This window comes from Lutjanus erythropterus, chromosome 16, assembly GCF_056507025.1.
Source record: "Lutjanus erythropterus isolate fLutEry1 chromosome 16, fLutEry1.hap2, whole genome shotgun sequence".
NCBI lineage: Eukaryota > Metazoa > Chordata > Actinopteri > Lutjaniformes > Lutjanidae > Lutjanus > Lutjanus erythropterus.
In genome coordinates, this window is record NC_139332.1 from 1,021,081 (window position 1) to 1,039,276 (window position 18,196).

An 18,196-nucleotide genomic window follows, 5' to 3' on the forward strand; every position below is an offset into this window, starting at 1 on the left:
ATCTAGCAGTTGTAAAACAAGAGTGTGATGTGCTATAGGTTTGCCAGATGGTGTTTGAAAATTTCTGTGTTTCCAAATTGTCTGTTGCTAGATTACATGCTTCTATGAGAGTGATTTGGCATTGACTGTATAATGTGCAGTTACCACCAATGGTGAAAAGGGTACTAGAAATCTGTTACATTGCTAAAACATTACTCAATTACAAGTAAAAGTACTGGCATTAGAAATATATTTCAGTAAAAGTACAAAGTATTTGTCTGAAAAACTACTAGAGTATTAGTTACTTTCAACCATTGATGTCACTGTCACCTCTCCAAACTAGGGTTGTAAATTTTGTGTATTTTCCAGAACCAATAGTTGAAAGCTTTAACTGATTAATCAAAAAGTTTAAGTTTCTTTATTCAACAAACAGACAAAACAATATCAAATGAGGTGCAGTTGGCTATTGATTAATCATTAATGAATACATTTCTAATTAGGTAAATTCTAAATGGCAATTAATTGACTAATGATTAATCATTAACACCCTTAACAGTTGCTGCCGCACCATTTTGTTTTGTTTTTCAGTTGTTTGTCTTTTCATTGGCTCGTTTGTGATCAGATCACGTGACTGGCTACAAAAATGCAAATTAAAGGTTTGGATATCAATTCAAATTCAAATTGTACTCAGTACTCAACTGTCATTTTGAAAGTAATTAAGTAGATTACATGGTGAAATGAATACGTAAGTACAAGTAAAAGTACAGACTTGAAAATCTACTCATAAAAGTCAATTATCCCCTCCAAAAAAACAAAAACAAAACAAAACAAAACAAAACAAAAAAAAAAAAACTTAATTACAGTAATTGGAGTATTTGCAATTAGTTAGTTTCACCCCTGGTTACCACAGCGAAACTAATTATATTTTTCTTTTCCTGTGTCAGGGTTGCGTGATGCTGATCCATCCACAAACAGTTCAAAATCTGGATTTTGCAAAGGTGTTCCTTGCAAATCTGGTCTGGGGGAACAAACTTCAGTTATTGTAAGAACATAGTTGTGTTCTCCGCACATCTCCTAACATGGACCGATGCAAAGAGCTGTATCTTCATGATACCCAAAAATGGAAATACATGGCTCTCAGGCCTCAACGCTGAATTGTTAGAGAAGGTTAGAGACTGTATGATCTGTAGGCCTATACTACACATGAACCCATGGTTATCTTACCAGAAATATACCTCAGTTACATTGTATCTTTTCACAGTGATATCAGGGATTTCAAATAGAACAGTGTTATAAAAGAGCAATCTTGCTGCTGAAAGATAAGATGTTTTCTGCTAAAGCAAAATCAATGAAACAACATGTGGAACAAGCAGAGTTAGTTTAGAGTAACCTTAAAAAGTAGGAATTCCTGTAGCTAAAGCATCAAGTTTAGCTGAAAAGTAGGCTACAGGTCTCTGTCTGCCTCTGCCATCCTAGAGTACTGAACACTCTTTGTCTACAGTCTGAGTAAAAGGTCGGTTTGGATCTGGTGACCCAAGAGTTGGAGTCATCAGAGTCTTCTGAAGGACATGTTTTAAGTCAACAAATGTTTATCCTGTATCAGCAGTCCATGTCACTTTACTATGTGCTTCTAGGCCTCACTCATGTGCGATTGCGCTCAGGGGTGCCTCGAGGACAGCATAATTAGGAATGAAGGGCCTGCAATAGGAACACAAAAGACATAACTTGTTTCTTTATGATTGGATTTGAAAATGTTTTGAAATGTTTTTACTCTTTTTTGGGAGAGGAATTTGGCCTCAGATATGATCACATGACCCAAAAATGTCACTTGTAGGACAAACTGCAGTTTTGACGAGCTAGCTTTGTGACCTTCTTCAGCCAAATGTTTCAAATATGTCTTTTTCACACTGAACTTGAGTTAAAGCACGAATCATTTAATCATCAACATATTGTAATCGTGCACTTCCTGGTGACAGATTTAATGAGCTCAAACTTTCTTTTGAATTTTTAGCTGATTTTTGTTTTGTTGTAACTAAGAAAATTGGTGTGCGTACAGGAGAATTTTCACAGGGAATGATTACACCTGCCCTTAATCAAGTGTTAAAGACTGGTGTAATACCGTCGATGGCCTCTCTCTCTTTTTTTTTTTTTTTTTTTTTTTTTTTGGTTGAGTGGATGTTATGGTTGACAGGGCCTTTAATTAGATTTTGGTGTGATCACAATTGGTTGCATGCCTCTGATTAGACCAATATCAGTTTTAGGGATCTTCTGAAAGGCTGGGGTGTTTATGATGTCACATGCTTTATGTAAATAGGCAAATGTGTGTTGTGTGTCTGGTACCAGTTGAACACATCTGAGTATGTAGACAACAAAGGTAATTTTTGTCGATAAACCTTCAAAACAGGATTATATTGAACATTATGGTCAGATATTGAGTCTCATGATTCCGTCGCGAGTCAATCATCTTTTGAGTTGGATAGGTTTTGGGTAGTGTTTGGCTCAATATCCCTTTTTGCCACAATGGAAACAAACATCTGGATCAGCTGTACGTAGACCTCCACAGAACGTCCTTAGAACATAGTCAATGCTGTCATATTTAGATCTTTCTCTCTGTTTTTTTCCTCTCCCGCTTTGAGGAGTTTTCAGCATGCACAGCATGTCCTTTTGTCCCATGTTGTACATGTTTGTTTCACCATTTGTGAAATGTCAAAACACAGTCAGTTCAGTGGCAAACTTTACACCTCCATCTGATGGTGATGGGAGGTGAGCCAGCCCCTGCTGTCTCCATCACAGGGAAATTCAGGACTTTGAGTACATTTCCCCCATGTTGGATCTCAGGGACAGGGAGACAAATGGATTTGAAGATTTTCTGAACTTCAGACCAGACTTGGACAGCCATTGGTGTTATAGTGTCTCCTCGGCAGCGGCACACAGTCGAGGTTGCAATCCTGCATTTTTGACACACTGAGACACAGATGAGATTTTGTCTGTCCCCGCCTGTATTTTTCTGTCCCTCCTTTGTGCTTTTTCTTCCATAAACTAAATGCTCTCCAATCTGCTCTGAACTTACTCTTGCCCTTCTTATGTTCGGTATCTTTTTTTTTCTTTCTCATGCAATTCCTCGGTCTTATACTGAAACTTTCTGTGCTCAGAAAATTACATTCAGTCACCTGATTTTCCCCCCTGTTCTACTTTTCTAAAAGTCAATTAAATAAATTTTCAGATTCTCACCAATCAGAATTGTTGAATCGCAGCGCTGAGTGAGTCTGGTCTCGGGTCTAAGGCCCTCCTTCTCACTTGTCTTTGTGGGGAGGTTGAGGCTGAAGGGAATATCTCCTCAGGGTGTGCACTACCACCATCGACCCCGAGTCCAGAAACCGTCAGACAAGCAATCCCACTTCTGAAACCAAATTGTGGTGGAAAATCTGAAAATGAAGACAGACACCATGACCAAGATTGTTGTTTATTGTGTTTGATGTGGTGTTTCAATAGAGCTTTGCAAAGGACCAGTACACAGTCACACGGAAAGTGTAAAAGGAACTGATAATGAGTCAAGAATGTAAATCTGTCTTATAGGGTTAGGAGATGAAGGAGGTTGGGTCAGGATGGACCTGAAGTGCTTAGTGGGAGAGTCAGGATGTGATTGTGTTATCAGAAGTTGTTGTTCCAAAGGGAGAACAGCTGTGTGTTCAAGGACAAGTAACCAGTTAGTGCCTGACAATACATGAGAAGGATTATGGAAGAAAAAAACTTTATCCTCTTAAAAAAACAAATAAATCCCTAAAATATAAATGCAAATAAAAGAAATTATTACTAAAAAAAATTACATAAATGTGTAAAAAAACAAAACAAAAAATTAACTAATGGAGACTAATTCCTAATTGAAAAAAACCTTCAGTATTAAATAAAATTTATAAAAGAAGGGAAAAAAGAAGGAAAAGGGGATAGAAAAACACGTCCTACTGTGTCAGGGTAGCTGTTTGATGACAAACAGCAAAAGTCAAATAACTGGTTACTGATAGCTTGGCTCCATCTGCTGGACAAAAAGAGTCACTGCACAGCCTATCAAGTGAACAGTCAAACAATTGACTTTGCTGGGGGACGCAGCTTGCACCGGCTCAGGTTTTCACTTACACCAGAAATAATATCGAAAGGAAGGCATTCAGACCAAAAATTAGAGCAAAACTGTCCTCAAAATCACTATTAAAAATAATAAGAAAAATAAGAATAGTCAAACGTGGAAAACACCCATATAAAACTAGAAAAGCAATTTCTAAAGAAATTACGACTATGAATGCAACAAGCTGAAGCCAAGCTGCAATGCTGCATTGGCTTGCTGCCACAATATGCCTGACGCCACACTGAATAGCTGCGTGAATGATATAAGAAGGTTTGAATTATGTATAATATTTGAATTTTAGTTAAAAAGCTAAAGCCACACTGAATAGCTGCCATGATAATGTAATAATACGTGAATTATGTATAATATTTGAATATTAGTTAGAAAGGCTGACACCACACTGAATAGCTACCTTTAAAATATAATAAAGTTTGAATTACGTGGAATTTTTGAATGTTTGTAGAATGACTGACACCACACTGAATAACTGCCTTTTTAAGGTAATATTTGAATTATGTAGAATATTTGAATATTAGTTAGAAAGGCTGACACCACACTGAATAGCTACCTTTAAAATATAATAAAGTTTGAATTATATGGAATTTTTGAATGTTGATTTTTGTTAAAAAGCTGATGCCACATGATAGCTGCCTTGAAAATATAATTTTTGAATTATGTAGAATATTTGAATATTACTTAAAAACCTGACGCAACACTGAATACCTGCCATGTAAATATAATATTTGAATTATGTAGAATATTTGAATGTTTGTTAGAAAGCTGACCCCACACTCAATAGCTGCCTTTATAATATCACAATGTTTGAATTCTGCTTCTGCTACAAACTGCTTATTTGGTCGAGCCATTCTGAAACAACAGAAACACACACACTAATGTTTTTATAAAGCAGTATAACATTAATTTAGTGCAATAATGAACACTCAATAGCTACCTTTATGATATAATAATGTTTGAATTTTGTACAACATTTGACTGTCTGTTGCTTAAGAATTTAAAAAACAATGACTGTTATGAATGAGAATAGTCATAGCCAGCATGTCCTAATTGATCTAGATTTTTAATACTTAAACAGAGTCTCTACTCTGAATTTCTTATCAACTCATTTCTAAATTTACAGGTTCCCACACACATAAAAATACTCAGTTTCACTGCTCTAACAGAACTACTACTACATTCAAACTATGATTACCAGAAGTATTGTCAGTGGTTCCTTTGATGATAAACAAGACGTACCTCGGCTGGCCGTTCAGGACTCTCAGACTCTCTCAACGCAGCGTTGGCTCTAGACAAGAAAAATCTCATTATAAATGTTATAATGGGGCAAACAGAAAAAACATGAAGCACATCATTACAAATAGATTTGGAAAACAAGTACACATTTAACTGTAAACAAGTATTAACTCTATTCAAAACCAAGCCTATATAGCAGGGGTATTCAACTAAAATTCAAAGAGGTCCAGTTAGAGAAAATTTCCTAAAGCAAAAGTCCGGAACATCATAATGTCTAACTTGTGTTATGAGAGTGATATATACTGAAGTAGTGTAGTAGTGGTATCAACGTCTATATCAGGGGGGTGTCAAACTCATTTTAGTTCAGGGGCCACATACAGACCAATTTGATCTCAAGTGGGCCGGACCAGTAAAATTAAAGCATAATCTATCAATTATTCTGGCGATTAATTGAGTAATCAGATAAGAAATATTGCGTGTTCTGCATTTTTTTTCTATTACATTACTTTTGCTTTATTTAAGAACAATGGTAATATACAAAAGAGAAGATAAGACAGGTCTATTAAATGAACTATAAATTACTAAAGTAAAAATACTCAGTAAAGTAACTTTACTTTTACTGTAGATTTGCTTTTACTGTTTTTACTTTACTTTCTACTTTTTTTTTCAAGTACAAAGGTAAAAGTAAAGGTAGTAATGTCTACAGAAACCACAAACAGAAGATGCAACTAACTCTTTTAACTGAAACAGTCACCAGAATGTTTTGTTCACATGTTAAAATCACAACATTTTTCTTCTGGAGCAGGACGCTCCCAGACCCCCAGGTGACTTGGGACTGGTTTTCCAACATGCCACCTTTTTCTCCTCTTATGAGTTTGCAGGTCTGTATTTAGTCATCCAAAAATACCAATATGAATACCATTAAAGTTACAACAACAGCAATAAAAATGTTGATTTTTCAGAAAAGGAAACAATAACATGCAAAATTTTTAAATTGTAATTAAGTAAAAACACTAATACCACAATGTAAAAACACCTAAGTAAAGAATCTGAGTATTTTTTTTTTCATCACAGCAGGTCAGTGATCAGTGTTTCAGTGAATAGTGTTTTATTAATGGCAGCCACATTAAAAACATCGACACCACGAAATGATTTTCTATTTTTGGTGCTGTGCACCTTTTTCAGTCGTGTCTAGAAGCTCTAACTCTTTATTTGCACAACTCTCGCAAGATTTGTGTTCGTTATTTCTACTAAAATAATCAAACTCGCACAATCTTTCGCAGGTCTAGGGTTCCCTTCTAGACACGACCTTCTCTGTCTCTGTCAAACTACAGACAGACTACAGACTGTCTGTAAACAGCACAATGTTAAACTCTGCAGTGTTTCACACAAAGACTTTATTTGTGTGGACACCCACGTTTGGTTTGTCACCAACTTTGTCATTTTTATTTTTTAATCAGTCCGAGATGACGACGGTATCAGTGATTGATTAGTGATCAGTCTGCCCCCCTCTCCTCCCTCACCTGTTCACTCTGCTGTGAGAAGATCTCAAAGTTTCTCACAGAGAAACACAGACTCTCCTGTTTTACGTATAGGCCTCCTTATACGGTTGTTTAATTTTATAAGTGCATCTGGTTGGTGTCGATGTCATTAACCATCACGTTAGTTTTGACTGTTGTAATAAACTTTGTCATTAACAACAGTCTCCTCCACACGCGGCTTCTCTGCAGTTGGTCTGTGCGTTTCCTGATCAGCTAAACCAGCGCCGGAAAGACTAGAATAGTTGTGCCAGTTAAAATAGAAGCGTCCCGTCAAAATTTTAAATCTATTAAGAATTTATTGGTTATAGGTCCAGGTCCATATAGGACGGCGTGTGGGTCCGGACTCGGACCGCAGTGTGCCTGTTAGGGACCCCTGCTATATAGGATACTTACAGATGGTCTGGGTCCATCTGAAGATTAGCAATGAATGTTGAGTAAAAAGCACATAGCTGCACTGCCTTTTCCTGTCCCTGAGAGGAGAGGAGAGGAGAGGAGAGGAAACTTTAGCGCCATGTCTGGAAATCAGCAGTTTTCAGAGTCATGGTGTAACACTATAGTGTTCATGACTGACAGAAAAACACAGTCACATACCAGGTACAGGTCAGGTATATTTGTCGTAGCCTCTCAGTGTGGCTTAGCTGTGCAAAGCACACTTCAAGTGTTGCTGTCGGTACCGCACTGCTTCGTTGACATGTGTCCTACTTCACGTTTGGTCAAGACATATAGCTGCACTACCTGTTCCTGTCCCTCGGTCCATGTGGCTCTGGTTATGTGACGAGAGGAGAGGACACTATAAGACTGATGATGTAGACAGCCAACACAAACAACCCACAGTTATTTGTTGTCTGGAAATCAACAGTTTTCAGAGTCATGCTGTAACACTACAGTGTTTATGACTGACAGAAAAACACAGTCGCATATGAGGTACAGGTCAGGCAGTTGTCAGGTGTATTCATCGTAGCCTCTCAGTGTGGCTTAGCTGTGCAAAGCACGGTCAAATGTTGCTGGAGCCCTCCTTGATTTCTGTTTGTTGTTCATGAAGGACACAAGCACACAAACATAAAAAAAGGATATGACAGTTGGCATATACCATAACAGTCTGTGGTTTTGCACATGTACATCACAGAAATCTCTGTTTAACACTTGAGTGTCAGAGCAAAACAGAAGGAGCAGTGACTGAACCTTTAAATGTTTTCACATTATAACTATTGCTCATACTAATGCAGGGTTTCTGCAGGCATCAGCAAATCTCATTTAATGCTTTTTCATGCCACTTTAAACTAATTTCATGCCCATGTCCAACTGCAGATACTATTTTACTACTATTACTATTCTATATTTTAATATTTGAAAATCCAAATGTAACTTAAACGCAACAAAGTGCTTCACAAAATAAGTAACCAAAGGAAATTTGGTCATTTGGTCAGGACATTTAACAAACTTTTCACAGAGCAGCTCGTGTCTCTGCCCTGCGGATCACAAAACAACATGCACCTATAATTCAAAGTAATGAACATACTGCATAAATGGCAGTTGGCAAATTCGCCAAAACGTTGAACTGTCCCTTTAAATATATTCAATATACAGTAGTTCACATATATTCATGTCAACCAGACAAACTTCAAGTAAGCACCACCATCTAAACTGAATGATGCTTAGATCTGGTATTGAAACAGGGTGTAGCCAGACTTTGGTTTCTAAGGGTGAATACCCTCTGTCCTCCCCACAACACCCACCCACACCCACACACTCATACACAACACATGCATCTTGATGCAACTTCTGTGATCACCCAGTGAGAACACAAGGCTCAGGAAGGCCATGCACGCATGGAGGAGAGCCAGGAGAGGAACAGGAGGAGCAGCCTTGTGGGTATTGACCTCTGGCCTACAATGAGTGACAAGAGTAGCTACAAAAGAGGGATTCCTGGGCTTTACATAACATAACTCTCCTCTGAGAAGCAAAACTGAGAAGCATAAACACCCACACTCTCACACAAACTCATCCAGATCACAGGAATGAAAAATGAGGGTATAATCATAAAAAAAACTACACGTCTTCAATTATTTCTAAATGTCAAAACCCTCCTCCTCCTCACACACACACACACACACACGATCCAGGTGAGGAAAATCCACCCAAGGGGAGACTTAGTGCATATGCCTTAGTTCCTCTCCTTTTTGCTCCAACTCTGTCTCAACGCTTTTCAGTTTGAGGCATTTGTCCTTGTGTCTCCTCCTTAGAGTATTTGACTTGGTGATCATTTGAGCCATGAGTGACCCTGCTTTGCTTTCGGCTTTCTCAGCAAGGTCATCAGCATCCTTCTGAAGTCTGGCGCACACCTCGGTCAACACAGCCTTTTTCTTTTTCAGTGCTTCCAGCTCGTCCTCCAGTGCTTTTCTTTTAAGTCCACGCTATTGCACCCTCTCGCTCCCTCCTTTCTTCATCGAGGTACATCCTGTATTTTGTTCTGGCCGAGGCTACAGAAGCCAGTAGTTCTTTTGTGAGGGACACTTTGAGAACACCCCCACAAGCTCTAACGTGGTCACAGACTAGTCTCTGGGCCTCAACATTTTTTCAGTTGTGTTGCAGGTCTCCACCTCCCTGTTAACAGAGAAACCTCTCTCCACTGTAGATTGCCCATGTGATAAGAGCAGCAGGCGTTGAAAAAAACTCTGCAGCTCAGGGTAATCCTGGTTGAGAGTTTGATGAAGGAAAACATCAAGTCGCTGATCCATGGGTTTGAAGGAGTGAAACTCCTGACTTTTGCCATGCTGAGAAAGAAAGCTGTCAAACTGTTGCACAAGAGCATCACCTGCGATGGATAAACAAAAATAATTAAATCACAATATAAAAAAAATTCTTGTTCACCTCACAGCATACTTATGTTTGCTTGTAAAAAAAAAAAGAACGTGAAAATAAAATCTACTAGCTCTTCATTTCAGACAACATTACATCTTTTTGACTGAGAGGGTCTGTATTTCCTCCTTATTTGGCTATAACTAGAAATGTGTAAGCTGCTTTTTTTGAAACAAGCCTTACTTTTACAAAAATTGTTATGGGATATCATATTATGAGATTTACCCATGTAGTAGTTTTGATCAGAACTGAGATTGATCAGATAGCCTAAACAATTTGGAAAATAATATTGATATGTGTTTTTACTGCAGTTTAATTTAAAGTTAAACTATTGTTCCTGTAGTGGAAATTCTGAAGAATGGTTCACTCAGACACTGAAGAAGAGTTCGGGAGTCCCAGATGACTTACACAGGAGTATTTAATGAAGCTCGATCGAGGAGAATTCAGATTCAATACACTGAGAATATTGTGACTGCCAACTCAATTCTGAAGGTTACTTCTCAAGTGAAGGTATTTAACTGTCCCCTGACATTTGCTGGAATTTGACACTCCACCATGTATGGGCCTGATGTGTCTATCTATGTGTACACAAATTCTATTGGGCATAAGTGCAAAACAAGAAACTATGCACCTCTTTGCTCTAAATCACTGTATCTGTCGGCCTTGCTCATGTATTGTGCCCTGATAGAGAATGTGGAGACAGTCTGTCTGCCCGATAAGCCATAACCTTGGGACCTCAAGATAAAGTATCTGGGGGATGCACTACTCTCCTACTTTTGCAGCTGTGGACTGTAGTTGTGCAGAGTGACCAACTACTAGTGTGCCTGTTCAGGTTAGAGGACCTATGACTGGACCCTTCACGACTGCATTGTCACCCATATAAAGAGAGACTCAGGGAACAATCTAAGAGCTAGTGAGGCAAGTGAGGCAAATTCCACAACAGTTCCTATATTAAGATCAAGTGTAGTGAGAGTACAATTTATGCACACAAACACAAAACATAGCTAAACCTTGATTTTGGAGCTATCCTTAACATTCCTACCAGCTAAGACACCGCCTGACAGCTGCCTGTCCTGCAGGAATCTTTGCACGAGTGACTTCATCTTTCTCTTGCACCATTCTGGGTCTCTTGTCATGTTGGAGGGGTCCGAGAATGCAATCTCCCTAACAGAAGGATATTTCAAAGGGCTCTTTTCTTGGATTTTCTTCATGATTCTGGAGAGGACTGTTATGCAGTCCCTTCTGAACTCCAGGGCTGAGAGTTCTCCTACACTGTTACTTGGCCTGCTCTGCAGAGCCTATGAAAGGGGGACAGCAATCAGCATTTGCAATATGGGGAATAAATACAGTTAGTTAGTTAAATTTTTTGTGTAATGAATAAAATCCTTATTGTTACTGTTAATATTGTTGCCAACATTCAACTGAGAAAATCTAATTTGCAGCTCTCTACATGGCAACAAAAGACACAAAAATAAATTAAACAACACATTAAAATAAGTAACTTAAGGACAGACTCAGTCCCCAAGCCAATGTCAGCATGGCATGCACTGACACGGTTCTTCTGGTCATCAGGATCAAGTTTTGTCAGTTTAAAGGGAGTAATGTCCTGGAGTAACTCCCTTTTGATGAAACGTCTCGCCAGACTCTGTAAAATGATAAACAGATTTGTCTAATTATTCAACATTCTCTTAATCAGTTTTGAAAAATGTGGTGGACACAGTTAAAAATAACCATGTAAATGAAAGAATAATTAAGACTATTACCTTCATCAGTTCGGTCAAGTCTTTGCACAAGAATGGCAGGACAGGCTCATCAGTTTGATACTTAGTCAGGAATGGGCAGAAAATTCTGGAGATTGCCATGAAAAAATGAAGTTTGGCTAAGATCAGGGGATCTTTGCTTGCTGCTTCGATGGTATCAAACGATGAGGTTCCAGGGTTTGGGAGTTCTTTTCTTTTGACTGCTGCTACATACTCTTTGAGCTTTGGCCATACCTCAATGGCTTTCTCTGCAACAGGCAGATTTTCCACCCATCTGTGTCCACAGAATGGGAGTGGAAACAGAGACGAACTGGTGAGTTTAATGTAGTCCTCTCTTCTTGCAGGGACATTATGAAAAACAAAGTGCAGTGCTCTCAACAGTTTGTCGACATTCCATGTGGAGAAGCCAGTCTTGAGTGAGTTGTGTAAAGTGTGTAGCCCACAGCTCCCAACAGAAATTAGCTGCCGTCCTCCATGTAGTTCAGCATGTTCTTGCTGGAAGTCATTCAGAAACTTCAAGTTTACATTTGGTCCATCCATGCCAATGGAAAGAAGATTTTTAAGGTCTAATCGGCGCACACTTTCCTATGAAAAGAATAAATATTTTATTCAAATGATTTGACACCATGCAGACATGTTGATATGGAGTTAGATTAGTCTCAATATTAATAAATGCACACAGAAGGATTCACAAATACATGTTAAGATTTATATATAAATTACTCTCTCCACACAAATATTTTCAATGCACACACATATATTTGGCATTTTATATAAATGTAAAAAAAAAAAATCCACAAATAACCAAAAAAGTTTCACAAATATATTTCTGATGCACACACAAATATTTGTTTTAAATATATGCAATAAAAATCCACAAATATATGAATTTTTTTTTATTTTATTTATTTATATATTGTATTTAAAAAGTATTTGCAATTTTCATCAAAACATATGTGGATGTTGATACATTCATATACAGATGCTTTTATTTTGTGAACCTCTGCACATTTGTGTGTGAATATTTTTGAGACTCCCCTGACGTGACCTGATCCACAAATGCATTTTTTCTACCGAGGGGTAGAATCTGATTGGCTACCTATATCCCCTTGGTCGAAAAAATGCATTTGTGGATCAGGTCACGTCAGGGGAGTCTCAAAAATATTCACACAACATCCACATATAGTGGATAGTTAATAGTTAATAGTTGTTCATTTAAAGGAGAAGTGTGTGATTTCCAGTGGCATCTAGCATTCAAACCTTAGATTGCAACTAAGAGGATTTATCCCGACACCACCCCTCTCTCACCAAGAGTACGGTGGCCGTCAGCAGACAAAATGGCGAGCGAAAGCTAGCTCACAACAAACTACAATTATGTGTGTAGGATGAATTACCTGTCCAGCAGGAAACAGGCAACCTCGGCGTCACTGTGAAAACATTTGTCCTCCATCAACGATTTCCATCGTGTAAACGCTATGCTGATGTTGATTTGTGTTTTTGCCGTTTCCTGTCATGCTTGCGTTTACTTTCTTCGCGTCTCCGCTTCTTGGATGACGGGGATTCACTGTCCGCTGCTTTTTGTTCTGGTACAGTGTATGTATGATCCTCCATTTGTCAAAACTGTGCCAGTCAAGGTTCACAACACTAAATGGTCTGCCAGCAATCACCCGTGTCTATCCTGCCCGTCTACTTCCGTGTTTACATTGTGGCGTCTACATAAGGTCGCCATGGGCTTCCCAAGACTCACTGTTAGTGCAGTTTGTCCGCTCTGCGCTGCCGTAGACGGCGCAGGATGATGATCTCCATAAGTCGACCCGACAGTATGTAACTATAAATGGCTATAGATTATGAGTTTACGTTGATTGATAATAATAAATAACATACTTATATATAATATATCTCATTTATGTAAATAAATTCCTGTAATTATTACACACTGGTCCTTTAATAGACTTGTCTTATTTTCTATTTTGTATATTACCATTTTTCTTAAATAAAGCAAAAGTAATGTAATAAAAAAATGCAGAACACGCAACAATTCTTATCTGATTACTCGAATAATCGGCAGACAGACACCACAGTTAAGAGAAAACGTTTATTTTTTAAATATATATAGAATTTCCTAGATTAAAAATGTTTGTAGAGCTTTCTGTGTATTCTGTGTCAAAATGCTTATATTTTTGAGGAAAACAGTGTTTAGTGATCATTACATAAATTCTTTTATTAGTGTGTTTTAACTGTTTGGATGACCTGACTTCCTTTCAAGTCATAAGACAGACAGCAAACAAATACCCATTTAATTAACAATTCGTCATCCCACTCCTCCCCTCTATGTTACCACAGCTGAGGTGACACAGGTGTACCACACAGTCAGACACAACCTCAGCTACAACAATGCTGACTGTGCACATAAACTGAATCAAAAGATTCTACCAGATTCAAAAAGTGTGGAAAAAAAAAAAAAAAAACGACTATAGGGAGAACACCCCATGGAGGTCAGGCCCGTGGTGGTCATGGCTCTGAGGAGCTGTGGTGGGCATCCCTTATTTTCATTTCTGAAAGGTGGCAACCCTAGGGATATACCACACATCCAGCTGCTGTGTGGGTACTTGCTCTATCTACTGATCATCTACTTGAGGTATGCTGTGTACTCCTCATAAAACTGCAGTTTCTTCTGGCACCCTGTATGACCACAAGTTTTATGAGATGCTTAGATGTTGCATGATACTGGCTCTTTGGCATGTTCTGTGTCTGTGTTGACTTCGTCTCTCCTGTCAACATGAAGCACACTTGGATGGCTCTGACCACAACTCCTGCAGGTCAAACGCTTATTGCAGTCACGACTCATGTGACCTGTGCATAAGCAGCCGAAACAAAGTTCTTTCTCCTTTAGAAAGCGTATTTTTATCTCTGTACTTCTTCCTTTTGAACTGTTGACATTCTTCCAATGAGTGACCTTGATTACAACACACAAAAGTACACTCAGACACTGTAGAGCCATGAGCATGTGAGACTGCCCTTGAGTCTCTGAAGTTCTCAACTGACTGCACAGGAGCAATGGTGGTGGCAAAGCTGTTTCCTTTAATTCTGTTTCCTGACTGTGATTTCTACCTGTTGACAACCTTTGAACCAGTTGTTCCAGATGATGGGTCTCGAATGTCACCAAACAAGGGATCTGATAGGATTCTCACGTTTTTCAATGAATGCAACAAAATCCTTGAACAAAGCTCTACATTTGGATGTCTCCAATATGTCATGTGCCACAGTTCTCCATTGCTCTCTCATCTTAAATGGTAACTTAGACACGACTGCTCTCATGTTGCTTGGCATGTTCAGCTATTCCATATACTGCAGCTTCTCCATGACATTACAACATGAACACAGGAAAAGAGAGAAGGCTTGAAGAGTGTTCACATCTTCTGGTTTTATTGAGGGCCAAGCCAATGTCTTTTCCATGTACGCAATGGCGATTTTATATTCATTGCCGAAGTGTTCCTGCAGCAGCTTTTTTGCTTGATCATAGCCTTGATCAGGTTGCATGTGCTGGCAACTATGCACCACCTCCCTTGACTGTCCTTTCGTGAACCATTCCAGGTAATGCAAGCAATCAGCACTGCTTACCTTTTTCTCCACTCCTTGCTCGAATGCCCTTTTAAAGGAGATATACTGAAGAGGATCCCCATCAAATATTGCAATGTCTCTTGCTGGAAATACCATTAAATGTTGTTGTTGGAAAAGAGCTGCTGTAATTTCAATTTGCTTTTGCATTATGGTACAAATATCTCCAAGCTGTCTTTCATCCACTGGCTGAGTAATGAAAAGTGGAGGCTGCATTTCATTCATAGGCTAAGCAGTGAGCAGGGGACGTTGCCTTTCATCGAATGGCTGAACATGAGGCAAAGAGGGTTGCAAAACTTCGGACTGCGCATCCATTTGCATGTCAAGAGGGTAACCCTGCATTTGTGAGTCAGTCCTCTCCTTTGATTCAGCCATTGGTTGCTGACTAGTCTCCTGAGGCTACATAACAGTTGGTGCTGGGTAAGTTGTTGGTAATGTCCAGTCCTTACTTTGCTAAAGTTTATTCTGATTTTCAGGTTTGTACTCCTTTGCCAATGGATTTAGCTTGTTTGCAGTTGCTTCCTTTCTTATTTCCCTTTGCAGGTATGAATTCATTGCATTTGATGCTTTTGAAACACTTGGAGAATTTTCCACGGCATGCACTTTTTTTTGCTTGTGTATTTGCTTGCAATGTTTGAAACACTGTCCTCATTGTCATCATCATCGTTATTATCATCATCATCATTACCCTTAAGTGCATGTTGTTCAGAACATTTTACCCACCTTGTCACATCAGAAATTAATTCATCATTACCAATCAGTTTTGCTTTGAACCATATGTCATGCTTTTCTTTTTCATCATCAGGTCACAAACCCATCAAAGGACCATGAACACCTTTTGCTTCATCACACAAATTGATAAGCTCATCAAGAGCACATTGCACCTCTGATTTTTTATCACCCTTTTGAATAAGCTATTGCATCTTTTTTCTCATATTACTATCCTTATTTAGCTTAGCTTTCCTGTCACTCTGCAACTTTGAATTATGTGTTTACATGTTTGAATCAGCTGATTGTGCAAAAGCAGCCTGTCCGCAGCTTCACGCGCATCTATATTTCAGAATTGATCCAAAGTCACCAAAGTCTATTGTCATTTATATTCGACCACCAATGCATCGGATTTACACCCCAACAAGTGTGCACACAACCAAGATGGCCATTTGTAACTTGTAGCGCTACACATACCTCACGCTGGGTGCCATGAAGATCCCGGTGAATGACTTTTCCGCTGGCGTTTGAAGAGCAGCTCCCAGTGTCCTCACACTGGTGGAAGAAGTCTTGATCCGAGGGAAGAAACGTGCTGTACACTGTACACTGGAAGCCGATTGTGGCATCCTGTAGCCAATAACACTAGCTGGATGTTCCAGCTGAACTCCAGTGAATAGATGTCCTTACAATACAAATTTTCTGTGCAACTGTAATATTTAATACAGGACATAGTCTTGTGATGTGCGATGAAATTTTAATCTGCTAAAAAGCATATATTTTGTGGCTGAATAATAATATGGGTTGTATTAACAGTTACAAGAACGCAGGTGGCGAAAAATCAAACTCCAGGTTCATTATGACATCTATAAGGAAAGTTTGCACATCTATAACTTGGAGCTAAAAAGGGCAAGGCAATCCTTTTTCTCTGAGATTATCAACAAAAATAACAACAATGGACGGACCTTATTCACTGTTGTTGACAGACTGACAAACACCTCAGCGTCACTCCCTCCTGAACTGCTGTCCACCAAGGCATGCAATGACTATGCCTCTTTTCTTACAGACAAGATTTTAAAGATAAGACAGACAGTCTGTAACTCCAACACACACAGTGGCTATTTCACCTGTGCCTCATAACACTGCTCCACTTAATTTAGCACTTTTTCACCCCTTAGATTGTGCAACTTTGACATAGTCAGAAATCTTAGGTCCACTACCTGCTGCCTCGACACTCTGCCTACAAGCTTTTTTAAAGATGTTTTTAACTGCATAGCATCAGATATACTTCAGATAGTCAACTGTTCTCTTCAGTCAGGCCTTTTTCCAACGGCCCTGAAGACCGCAGTCATTAAACCTCTTTTAAAAAAGCCTAACCTGGCTGCCTCAGTAATAAACAACTACAGGCCCATATCAAACCTACCTATTTTAGCAAAGATCATTGAAAAGGTTGTGCTTCAGCAACTTAATGCCTTCTTGGTGCACAACAATTTCTTTAATGTCTTTCAGTCTGGATTTCGAGCACATCACAGCACTGAGACCGCACTTGTAAAAGTTTTGAATGACATTCATCTGAGCAGTGATGCATCAAAGATTTCAGTTCTGGTATTACTGGACCTCAGTGCTGCATTCGACACAGTCGACCATAAGATACTGCTCGACAGACTAGAAAAGTGGGTGGGACTTTCTGGCACTGTGCTAAATTGGTTTAAATCTTATTTACAAGACAGGGATTTCTTTGTGTCTCTTGGCAATTATGAATCTGTGCGAACAAAAATGACGTGGAGTTCCTCAAGGGTCCATTCTTGGGCCTCTTCTGTTCAACATCTACATGCTCCCTCTTGCTCAGATTATGGAATATCACAACATCTCCTACCATACTTATGCAGATGATACACAACTTTATATAACAGTGTCACCAGATGACTACAGTCCCCTATATCTGTTAAATAAGTGCATTGATGAAATCAATACGTGGATGTGCCAGAATTTCCTACAAATAAACACAGACAAAACTGAGATAGTTGTTTTTGGCCCTAAAGAACAAAGATCAAAAGTGAGTGCTCACCTTGAATCCATGACACTAAAACCTACAAATCAAGCCAGAAATCTTGGTGTCATTCTGGACTCAGACCTAAATTTCAACAGTCACATAAAGACAATTACTAAATCAGCCTACTACCACCTTAAAAACACAGCAAGAATTAAAGGATTTCTGTCTGGAGAAGATACAGAAAAACTTGTTCATGCTTTCATTTTTTAGCAGGCTGGACTATTGTAACGGTGTCTTCACAGGTCTGAGTAAAAAATTAATCAGACAACTGCAGCTCGTCCAGAACGCTGCTGCCAGAGTCCTCACCAAC

At 38.9% G+C, this 18,196-nt stretch overlaps 1 protein-coding gene across 1 annotated transcript; it reads right to left on the minus strand.

Annotated features, from left to right (window-relative positions):
* Nucleotides 1–1,616: 1,616 nt before the first annotated feature.
* LOC146312553 (uncharacterized) lies at nucleotides 1,617–16,462 on the minus strand. The gene is made up of 5 exons (XM_084739408.1): nucleotides 16,314–16,462; nucleotides 15,132–15,159; nucleotides 11,514–12,095; nucleotides 11,265–11,395; nucleotides 1,617–1,677 (listed from the first exon to the last, which is right to left on the minus strand). The coding sequence occupies exons 1-5, from the start codon at nucleotides 16,460–16,462 to the stop codon at nucleotides 1,617–1,619; spliced, it is 951 nt and encodes a 316-aa protein (XP_084595534.1).
* Nucleotides 16,463–18,196: the final 1,734 nt, after the last annotated feature.